General features: G+C 52.6%; 2 protein-coding genes across 12 annotated transcripts in view; both read left to right on the top strand.

Annotated features, from left to right (window-relative positions):
• Positions 1-4,565, top strand: part of ATOSB (atos homolog B) — an 11,794-nt gene extending 7,229 nt beyond the window's left edge. For 4 of the 9 annotated variants that reach the window (XM_027769828.1, XM_027769827.1, XM_027769826.1 and 1 more), the window contains exons 2-9: positions 505-648; positions 1,343-1,857; positions 2,015-2,073; positions 2,251-2,356; positions 2,480-2,638; positions 2,864-2,932; positions 3,015-3,190; positions 3,305-4,565. In XM_027769828.1, coding sequence (XP_027625629.1) covers positions 534-648; positions 1,343-1,857; positions 2,015-2,073; positions 2,251-2,356; positions 2,480-2,638; positions 2,864-2,932; positions 3,015-3,190; positions 3,305-3,458 — 1,353 coding nt within the window. In that variant the 5' untranslated portion in view covers positions 505-533 and the 3' untranslated portion in view covers positions 3,459-4,565. The other 5 variants (XM_027769830.1, XM_027769829.1, XM_027769825.1 and 2 more) reach the window with 5 other exon arrangements.
• A 1,161-nt stretch (positions 4,566-5,726) lies between these two features.
• Positions 5,727-9,266, top strand: STOML2 (stomatin like 2). Of its 3 annotated transcripts, none has more exons than XM_006143205.3 (10): positions 5,727-5,875; positions 6,084-6,221; positions 6,681-6,780; positions 6,913-6,971; positions 7,068-7,169; positions 7,314-7,448; positions 7,594-7,738; positions 7,848-7,927; positions 8,149-8,277; positions 8,986-9,266. In XM_006143205.3, the coding sequence occupies exons 1-10, from the start codon at positions 5,831-5,833 to the stop codon at positions 9,121-9,123; spliced, it is 1,071 nt and encodes a 356-aa protein (XP_006143267.1). In that variant the 5' UTR covers positions 5,727-5,830; the 3' UTR covers positions 9,124-9,266. The 3 variants fall into 3 exon arrangements, with proteins under 3 accessions (XP_006143267.1, XP_027625618.1, XP_006143268.1); XM_027769817.1 differs by having other exon boundaries at positions 5,793-5,811; XM_006143206.3 differs by having other exon boundaries at positions 5,873-5,993.
• Positions 9,267-10,561: the final 1,295 nt, after the last annotated feature.

The following is a 10,561-nucleotide window of genomic DNA, read 5'->3' as shown; positions in this document are numbered from 1 at the left end:
GGAGTGCTGGCTGAAAGGCCAGCTTAGAGCTGACCTGAGATTTGTACCTCTGAGGAATGCTGATGGGGTGTGACTGTCTGCAAGACCTCTGCCCTTAGCGCTCTGGGGTGGCTTTGTCTCTTTGGAGGTAGACATATGGGAGAGAGTTGTGGAACTCAGCCTTGAGTAAGAGAGCTGAATTCTTGCCATGGCCTCTCAGTGGGCATGGTCCATTGGATCTTGGCAGTATCTCATCCCTTCTCTCACTCAGTGATAAGTGGTCACCCTGCTTCAACCCACTTCTCGCATCCTTATTACACTGAGCGAAGACCTGCCTCTCTAACTGCTTAGGTAGCTCAACTCTGCTGTCTGGGTCCTGGAACCCTGACTCTTCTGTTTCTGAAGCATTCCTCACATGGGAGGAGGATGTCCTGGGATGTCTTCTAGTATCTCACAGTTGGGGAAGGTTCTTACCACTGGCTCCAGGGATCCTGGCTTATGTCTGTTCTGTTCTTTTCTTGTCAGGGTCCAGCTGAGCCCAGGAGCTGCACGGAATGGTGGCAGTCACCTTGCCAGTGCAGCGGGCATGGACCAGACTGCAAGCTAGAGGAGCAAGGCATCAGTCAGGAAGCGGGGACACACAGCTAGGCTTGAGGCCTCTTCATCGGGGTAAGTGCCAAGGAGAGGGAGGGAGCTCAGGTCCAGTAATAACTTTGTCACCCTCTCGGAGTTCTGAGAGTAGCCTCTCTATTCCATTAATCTATCTGGGGGTTTGGACACCTTCACTCCCTATGAATTCCTCAAGGTCAGTTCCTCAGGTCAGGGGAGGGTCTGAAACTCGTTTGGAAGAAAGAAGACTTATTGATTCCCCCGACCATGACCACCTTTTCTTCTCTTCTCTTATACAGATGTCCCCAGGCCCCCCAGCCCAGGCCCAGCATAAAGGCCGTGTGGGGGGGCCCCCCTGACCCAAGGGGGGGCTTCATGCGCCACGTGCAGGCGGAGCCGTCTCCATCCTCAGAGCCAGAGGCTGGCCCTTCGCAGCCTCCAGTCAGGCAGGGGGCCCTCCAGGGTGGCCTGCTCATGGGCTACAGCCCAGCAGGGGGGGCGACATCCCCCGGGGTCTACCAGGTATCCGTCTTTTCCCCTCCAGCTGGTACCTCTGAGCCTCATAGGGCCCTGAAGCGGCCAGCCCCACCCACCGAGGTTCCCCGGGAGCTGAAGAGAGGCCCTGGGCTGGGGGTCAGAGAGGGCCTACCCCCTGAAGAACCATCTACTGTGGGGCTGTTGGGCACAGAGGGACTGGGGCTGGGATTGGGTGTGGCCAGCCAACATTTCTCGCATCGTGGCCTCTGTGTTGTAGAACAAGGAGGTAATGCCACCTCACCTTGGACTTCAGGGGCCCGGAGCCCCCCTTGGCCCCCATCAAATGCTTCCTGCAATACTTTGCACACCAGAGACTGGGCTTCCCCAGATCCAGGGGGACAGGGGTCTCTGGGAGAGTCCCCAGGGCCAGCCCCTCCAGGCCAGCTGCACACACTTGACACTGATTTGCACAGTCTTGCACAAATTGGGGGTAAGAGCCCAGTGGCTGGGGTGGGCAACGGGGGCAGCCCCTGGCCTAGGGAGTCCCCTGGCACTGCCAATGGGCACAGTCCCGAGCACACACCCCCTGGCCCTGGACCTCCAGGCCCCTGCCCCACCAAGCGAAGGCTGCTTCCTGCTGGTGAAGCCCTAGATGTCAGCTCTGAGGATGAGGGGCCAGCCCCTCGGAGGCGCCGGGGAACCTTGGGCCACCCTCCTGCTGCCAACAGTTCTGATGCCAAAGCCACACCCTTCTGGAGCCACCTGCTGCCTGGGCCCAAGGAGCCTCTCTTGGTAAGCCAGTAGAGAAGCTCATCTACTCTAAAGTGGATATTTGTGTGGGTGAAAGTGGAGGCCAGGGGAACGTTCCTTTCAGAGGTTGCGACAGACACTTGTCGCAAAACAATCTGGCCTTCACCCAATCTCTCTTCCCAATCTTTGCTTTCCATAGGACCCAACGGACTGCAGTCCCACGGGGCGGAAGCTGAAAGGTGCTCGTCGCCTGAAGCTGTAAGTGACCATCCTCTCCCTCTAGCAGTCTCTGAATGAGAATGGGTCAGAAGTCTATAGATTTGGAGACCCTAGGGTGGGAGCCCTAAGTAGTAACAAAGGGTAGGGCCCAAGGACATGAGCAAGAATCCCAGAATACCACAAGCCAACCCACCATATGTCCCCCTCCCCTACCAGGAGCTCCCTTCGAAGTCTCCGGAAGGGGCCAGGCCTGCTGAGCCCCCCCAGTGCCTCCCCTGTTCCTACCCCTGCTGTCAGCCGTACCCTGCTGGGCAACTTTGAGGTAGCTCCCTTGGGCTTTGTGACTGGGGTTGGGGAGGTCCTGAGAGGAGCGGGGTGGTGGAATACAGCTTGGATAGATAAAGAAAAGAATTGTCATAACATGTTATGCCTGCCCTAACCCCAGGAATCATTGCTGCGAGGACGCTTTGCACCATCTGGCCACATTGATGGCTTTACAGCAGAGATTGGAGCTAGTGGATCCTACTGCCCCCAACATGTCACGCTGCCTGTCACTGTCACCTTCTTTGAAGTTTCTGAGCAAAATGCCCCGGCTCCCTTCCTGGTATGACCTGACCCCAACCCAAATTTAGCTTTCAGCAGGGTGAGGGATTAAGGACAAGGTACAGGAAGTAAGAGGTATGCCTCATGTGCTTCTCACCTAGGAATGAGTCAGGATTGGATGGGGAAAGTCTAGTGTAAGGCAAGGACAGGTCCAGGTTGAGAGCTTATAGAGAGGGATGAGTATTCCTAGTCCCCATCTTAGCTGATGGCTCTATGGCCTTCCCAGGGCGTCGTGGACCTGAACCCCCTGGGGAGGAAGGGTTACAGTGTGCCCAAGGTGGGCACCATCCAAGTGGTGAGTTTGCCTTGAGAAGTGGGAGTGGGGAGAGAGGAAAACAACCCCTGGGCCCTACCAACCTTGACTATCCTGCCCCCAGACCTTATTTAACCCCAACCAGACTGTGGTGAAGATGTTCCTCGTGACCTTTGACTTCTCGGACATGCCTGCTGCCCACATGACCTTCTTGCGCCATCGCCTCTTTTTGGTGCCTGTGGGTGAGGAGGGAAATGCTAGCCCCACCCGCCGCCTCCTCTGCTACTTACTGCACCTCAGGTGAGGACAGAGCCCAGGGACAGCTGGGAAAGCCCAGGTATCCCTGGCCTGAATAGGATCTTTCCTCATTTTTCTACTGTCCATATTCTTCCTTTAATCAAACTGTCCTCCTAGGTTCCGGAGCTCCCGCTCAGGCCGCCTAAGCCTGCATGGGGACATCCGCCTGCTTTTTTCCCGCCGGAGCCTAGAGCTGGACACAGGACTCCCTTATGAGCTGCAGGCTGTGACTGAGGCCCCTCACAATCCACGATATTCACCTTTGCCCTGACTGCCTGCTCTGAACCCATGTGGGCCAAAAGCCGGCCCATCCTTCACCATCCTGGACAGAGTAAACATGTGCAGAGATGGCAAGAGACCCTTCAGGCTTGAATTAAAGCCCTCGCCATGCTCACGCCCAAATCGATTATTTGGGTGTTTAAAGCTTCTGATCCTTCTACACCCTGCCCTATTCCGGGTACTCCATGTGCCTGTCCCCTCCCTTGGGTTTCCCAGGCCAGCTTAGGTAGTAGGGAGGAACCAGAGCTACCCTGAGGTTGTCCCAAGTTCCCAGGCAAGTCATGCCAGCGTTGCCTCCCTGCTCTGGGCAGGGGCCATTTATTATTTTATTTATTTTTAATTTATAATTTATTCAATTTGGATTGCCTTGGTAACCTCCCAAACCTGATCATTAGCATCACCCCTCCTCCGTTCCCAACTCTCAGATATTGCTCCAACCTTAGGAGTCAAAAAGGCTGATGTGAGGACAGGGGGAGAACTGCTGTCCCTCAGCTGAGGGCAGAGGGATTATCTCAGAGGGACTGAGTCACTAGCCAAAGACTCAGCTTCCCCTGCCCTTCTCCATTCCCTTCACTTCCCCTAACCTCTGAACTATCTCTGAAAGCCAATTTATATGTATGTGTGTGTGTGTGCACAAGCTTGTGTTTGTGTGGTAATGTGTGTGAGAGAGTGAGAATGCATGCATGCACACACATAGGGGTTAACCACCCTTCTCCTAGGGCTGCAGACTCCCAAGTCTCCCTCTCTTCCTGCCTGTTTCTCCTTGCTTTGGGGTCCTGACTGAGGAAGGTATCTAGGGGCAGAGTCAGGGCCAAGGACTGGGGTGCCTCCTCTCACCTTGCCAGACTCTGACCCACCTACCTCAGCTGGGGTGAGGGGCACTCCTCAAACTCAGTCATGTGGTTCCCAACTACCCCATTTCCACTCCAGACTCTGACCCAGTCTCAGCCCTGGCTCCTGGGGCTGGGCTGAGGGGAACAAGCATTTGCTGAAACTTGAAAACAAACAAACAAACAAACAAACAAAAACAGGAAAAAATTATACCTGGTACTTTTTTTTAAGAAAAAAAAAAGAATAAATTCTTGTTTGGAAACTTGAACTGAACTCTGCTTTTCTGTTGGGGAGAGGATGTGAAAGGGGATGGAACGTCTAACAGGAGCTGGGACTCTGCCCATTTCTCCCAAAAAGGAGGCAGCAGGCCTGAGCTTGTAAGGTCTTAGGCTAGACCCTGCTGATTTGGGGGCCCTAGTCTTGCTCTTTTCAGAGTGTAGGGCTAGTGGGTAAAAGACAGTTGATGGTATGGTTAAGGCAGCTCAATCCCACATGACCAAATGCATGATTCAAGTCCTGGACCTGGCAGCTTGAAAAACACATCGCACGTTTGCTTGCATATTCAAAATCCGGAGAGGAACGGAATTGCAGCATGGTAATCCCCTGGGGGAGGGGGATGCTTTCTCACTTTCTCTCCCTCTCTCTCTGGCAAGTGCATGTGCCCTATAGAAAAAAAAAAAAAAAAAAAAAGAAGCCAAACTCTGACTATGCATCTTCAACTCTGAACGTAGATCTGGATTCCTATACTGGGTCTGTTGTTGGCTTTTACCCCTCACAACTTGAGTGCCCTCATATGTAAAATTAATGACTATACAAGTCCATTAAAGGATGTGCCAGAACATCAAGGATGTGTACAAGGTGACAAGCTTCAGACAGGTTGAACCTTAAGGCTGGACTAGATGCAAAGGGGACCAGGCCTGGCAGACTCTAATGGGAAGAAGTAGAAAGAGCTGTGGCGCCTTGGGAAAGGAGGGGAGGGGTCATTTCAGCCCAGTCATAGAGTAATGTTAGGCCCTGTTACTATGGCAACAGGAATGGGGTCAGCCCCCAGTGGGAGGGCTGGGCACAACACAGCAGGATTTCCTGGGACTATCACTATGGCAACCATGGCAACAAGTCAGCTCCAATCCACCGGTCACTATGGTGACAGATGGGGGCTATTATACGCTCTGGAGGGTAAACTGAGCCGAAGATAGGGGTAAGGAACTTGCTGAGAGGTTTCTGGGTCACCGGCACGCGAAAAATAGCCTCCCCTTTGGTTACTGTGCCCAGGACTCTGGACTCGAACGGCGAGAACCAGAACAACCAGCAGCGTCGCGCCCTCTTTAGAAGGTCTGCGTTTCCCGGGGAACCACTTGAGTCACGCTCTGCCAAACAACGCTGATTGGGTCAGTGTGCAAAGTGGGAGGGAAGAGAACCGGAAACGCATCCGGGGGAGTGGAACTGCGGGAGGAAAGGCTCCGGTCTGGGCTTCTGGAGCGTCCGCTCTGCTCCACAACTCGTTGGTTCCGGAGGTAGCTGTGGCCGTGGGAAATGCTGGCGCGCGCGGCGCGGGGCACTAGTGCCCTATTGCTGAGGGTGAGAGCAAGGCAGTCTTCTCCAGTGGGTCTGGACGGAGATCATCTGGGTCCTCAGCTGGGAAGGAGCGGGTTTCTACGTTTGAGAGAGGACTGGGGTCAGAGGTCATGATCCCCACGTGAGTCCCTCTCCAGGACCGGGTCGCGGTTTAGGGGATGCCTCCGCGATGCAAGGGCGGGGTCTATGCTCATTCTTGTCTCTCTTTTAGGGCCCCGTGCAAGCCTCTGTTCGCGCTCCGCGCCGCGCCTCCTCCGGGTTGCCCCGAAACACCGTGGTACTGTTTGTGCCGCAGCAGGAGGCCTGGGTGGTGGAGCGGATGGGCCGATTCCACCGGATTCTGGAGCCTGTGAGAACCTCTTCTGTCCAACTAGATGCCCTATTCCTCACGATATAGGACGGGTGGGACCTCCTTGGGGCCTGCTCTGAGTCCCCAGGCTAGCCTCAGATGCTGACCATCTTCTGTATGTTACTGCCTTTTCCAATTGCTCTGCCATCTGCACTGGCCCCATTCTTAGAAATCTCCCCAGTTCACCCTCTCAGCCCCACTTGCAGTTTAGACATGGCCTTTCTGCAGGCTTCCATTCCCCGGACTCTCCTCCATTCAGAGGCCTAGTCTTGCATTCTTTCTTGGGTTTCCCAACCAATGACACCCCAGCCTTCTGAGGACTTCTGTCTTGGCAGGACATCTCTTGGCTGCTGTCTTTCTAGGCATATTCTATTTGTTGATACCTTTTCTACTCCAGGCCTAGCTTAGATCCCAACCTTATAATCCTATCCTCTGAGGACCCATGACTCCTCTCCCCAGGGCTTGAACATCCTCATCCCCGTGTTAGACCGGATCCGATACGTGCAGAGTCTCAAGGAAATTGTCATCAACGTGCCTGAGCAGTCGGCTGTGACTCTCGGTGAGGGGTGCAGGGTAACACGGGTGCACTGAGACCATCAGGATATGATTCCTGTAGATCCAGAGCTTGGGAGAAAGAGCTGGTTGAAACCTGGAAGTCTGACCTTTCTCCTTTTCTCTCCTGCTCCTACAGACAATGTAACTTTGCAAATTGATGGGGTCCTGTACCTGCGCATCATGGACCCTTACAAGGTATCTGCCTTGTAATCCTGTGTAATCTAGCCTTGTGGGGTGTTCTCCTCACTAAACAAGTTCCTGAGCTCCTTAAACCATCCATGCCCCTTTCAGGCAAGCTATGGTGTGGAAGACCCTGAGTATGCTGTTACCCAGTTAGCCCAGACGACCATGAGATCAGAGCTGGGCAAACTGTCTCTGGACAAGGTCTTCCGGGTAAGCATAACTGAGCCAGAGTTAGAGTACGAAGTCTGACACTCTCAGTCCTTTCTGGAGGTCAAGATCAGTCCCAGGCCTTTCTCAGCTAAGGCCCCTGATAGGTGCATTGACGTTAGAGAGCTCACACCTCTTTTCCTCCAGGAGCGTGAATCTCTGAATGCCAGCATTGTGGATGCCATCAACCAGGCTGCTGACTGCTGGGGCATCCGCTGCCTCCGTTATGAGATCAAGGATATCCATGTGCCACCCCGAGTGAAAGAGTCCATGCAAATGCAGGTGGGGGCTAGGAGGGGTGGGGGTGAGACTTTAGGGTGCTTCAGTCTAGGGGAACCTGGACTTCCTTCCCTGTCATGATGGGTATGCTTGCAAGTCTGTAAGATTTTCCTCAATCTTCTTGATGGGGATTGCTGGGGGTTTCCAGGTGGAGGCAGAGCGGCGGAAACGGGCCACAGTTCTAGAGTCTGAGGGGACTCGAGAGTCAGCCATCAATGTGGCAGAGGGGAAGAAACAGGCCCAGATCCTGGCATCTGAAGCAGAAAAGGCTGAACGAATAAATCAGGCAGCAGGTCAGCAGAGGGTAGAGGCTGAGGAACAGGACACTGTTCTTTGAAGGTTGGTACTGGGAGGCACTTGGGTACTCTGACTACACAGGTCAAGCTCTGTCTCTTCTTCTAGGAGAGGCCAGTGCAGTTCTGGCCAAGGCTCAGGCTAAGGCTGAAGCTATTCGTATCCTGGCTGCAGCTCTGACACAACATGTGAGAGGCCCCAAGTGGGAATAGGGGACAGGAATTGACCATGGGAAGGGTTCACTTGTTGGCCCTTTGGGGGGGAGTCTCTCTCTTTGTGGGCTCTATTGGGCCAGATTACATGATGTCTTATATTCTGACCTGCATACCTTCTCTCTAGGAACCTGACCTCCTTTCTCTACTCCCTTCTCCAAGCTTGTAATCTAATTATATCCTCCCTGTGACCACAGAATGGAGATGCAGCAGCTTCACTGACGGTGGCTGAGCAGTATGTCAGTGCGTTCTCCAAACTGGCCAAGGACTCCAACACTATCCTTCTGCCATCCAACCCTGGTGACATTACCAGTATGGTGGCTCAGGTTAGAGCTCTCTAAGGACCCAACGCAGCATCAGTGCCAGGAACTAAGACCCCCCCCCACACACACACACACACACACCATCACCACTTACATACCATTAAAAGTCTTCAGAGTGTCTTGGCCCAAGACCTCCTTTTATTCCCTGTAGAGAAGGAATCTCTTAAGAATGAAACATCCCCACTCACCCCTGCAAATAAGGAAGCTCTTGAGATTCTTTCTGCAGATAACTGTGCTAGTATTCTGAGAGTCACTCTGATGGTTTGTAAGATTCCTAGAACCTATATCAAAGCTCGTAAGGGACCAGCAGTTAGCGTAATGGCTATGTCGCTGGACTCCCTCGTAGTCGACCGCGGTTCGCGTCCCAGACCCGATGGCTTAAAACTCATGCCGGGCGCGTGTGCGTGCATGCCCAAGATCCTGAGAGGAGAATGGAGGAGAAGGGATTGTGGCGTGACCATCCCCCCTGGGGGGGGATTTCTCACTTTCTGTCTCTCTGTCTCTGTCTGTCTGGCGAGCGCACGCACCCTATAGCGAAAACCTCTCCAAAAAAAAAAAAAAAAAAGCTTGTAAGACTGAGGCTTGAGAGAGGAAGAAAGGAAAACCAATCCTAGTGGTCCCAGCCCTACCTTTTCCCTTTTAGCCATTGGTTGGTAGGGTTGTTCCCTCTGCCAGGTGTCTTCATAGCTTTCTCTCTGTCCTTCTCCTCAGGCCATGGGAGTATATGGGGCCCTTACCAAACCCCCAGTACCAGGATCCCAGGACTCGGTCTCCAGTGGGAGCAGCAGAGGTGTCCAGGGCACAGATGCAAATCTTGATGAGGAGCTTGATCGAGTCAAGCTGAGTTAGTGGAGTTGGGCTTGGCTAGGGCGTCTGGAGACAGGGAAGCAGCACTTCCAGAGTCTGGTTCTAGCCTTCCAGCTGAGATTTTTATCTTTATTTTTTTTTTTTTATTCGAGCTTTAATCATGTAATAAACTCACCAGTGACAAACTTGAAATTGTCCTCTTTCATTGGGGAATGAAGTCAGGAAAGTCACTGGCTTTGCCCAGTTTCCTTTGATGTCTGCTTCATTTCCAGCCCTGTCAGATCTTGGGAGCTGATGCCTCTGCACAAGAACAAATGCCATGGGAACCAGCAGTTAGCGTAATGGCTATGTTGCTGGACTCCCACGTAGTCAACCGTGGTTCGCGTCCCGGACCCAGTGGCTTAAAACTCACACCGGGCGCGTGTGCATGCGTGCCCAGGATCCTGAGAGGAGAATGGAGGAGAAGGGATTGCGGCGTGACCATCCCCCCTGGGGGGTGATTTCTCGCTTTCTGTCTCTCTGTCTCTGTCTGTCTGGTGAGCGCACGCGCCCTATAGCGAAAACCTCTCCAAAAAAAAAAAAAAAAAAGAACAAATGCCATGTAAAGTGAAATCATCCTGTATGCTTTCAAGAGAAGCTGCAGATATGGTGGAATCATTAAAGCACATGTCGATTGAACTGCCAGCTGGGGAGTGTAGTCCTGTTAAGCATGGGGTTATCTGTTTTAGACAGGTATTTGGTGTGTATGTATTTTTCATGGGAAAGAGGACTGCCCTAACAGGTTTAATACTGCTGACTGCTTAAAGGGTGTTCAAGGAATGAAGGCACACATTAATTTTATTCAGAATATTTAACAATGTTGACAATATGCCAAATTCAGTATGAGGCACTGGGGTTACACAAATAACTGAAACCATGGGGACCAGCAGGTGGTTAAGGCACTGGACTTCCACATGGTAGACTGCAGTTCAAGTCCTGGACCCAGAGGCTTGATACTCAATGCTAGGTACATGTGTATGTGTGCCCAAAATGTAGGAGAAGGGAGTGTGGCATAGTCATCTCCCCTGGGGGGTGCTTTCCTGCTTTCTGTCTCTGGTGAGCGCATGAGCCGTATAACAAAGATCTCCTTAAAAAATTAAGAAAATAACAGAAAACCTAGGTCCCTTCCTTTACAGAATTCAAGATATGTAGGAAAGACAGACAAGACAGTGACAGAAAGTTATAATTGCTGTGATGGAGAAGGGGTCCTGGGAGCAGGCACTTGTCAGCTTATGGCTAGTAGGTTTGCTGATTCCACCATTGAACTCATGCCGGAAAAACTAACAAGCTTTCACCAAGCTAGGGCCTAGACTGCAGTATATGAAGGTTCACTGCTTGAGAAAAGGTGGAACATTCAAAGAATTACTTGCTGTACTGAATGGTAGGGTGTTAGGGGAATGTGACTATATGGCAAGGACCAAATCACAGGAAGCTAGAATCC

Source organism: Tupaia chinensis, unplaced genomic scaffold (genome assembly GCF_000334495.1).
Source record: "Tupaia chinensis unplaced genomic scaffold, TupChi_1.0 Scaffold000093_1, whole genome shotgun sequence".
NCBI classification, from domain to species: Eukaryota; Metazoa; Chordata; class Mammalia; order Scandentia; family Tupaiidae; genus Tupaia; species Tupaia belangeri.
This window is presented reverse-complemented; position numbering and strand designations above follow the sequence as displayed.

What these genes read in the sequence shown, in the direction of transcription:
- STOML2 (XM_006143205.3), top strand. Translation starts at nt 5,831, where the DNA reads ATGCTGGCGCGCGCGGCGCGGGGCACTAGTGCCCTATTGCTGAGG. An exon ending in AAGAGTCCATGCAAATGCAG is followed by an intron (nt 7,449 to 7,593) that starts GTGGGGGCTAGG and finishes GGGGGTTTCCAG; the next exon opens with GTGGAGGCAGAGCGGCGGAA. An exon ending in TTACCAGTATGGTGGCTCAG is followed by an intron (nt 8,278 to 8,985) that starts GTTAGAGCTCTC and finishes CCTTCTCCTCAG; the next exon opens with GCCATGGGAGTATATGGGGC.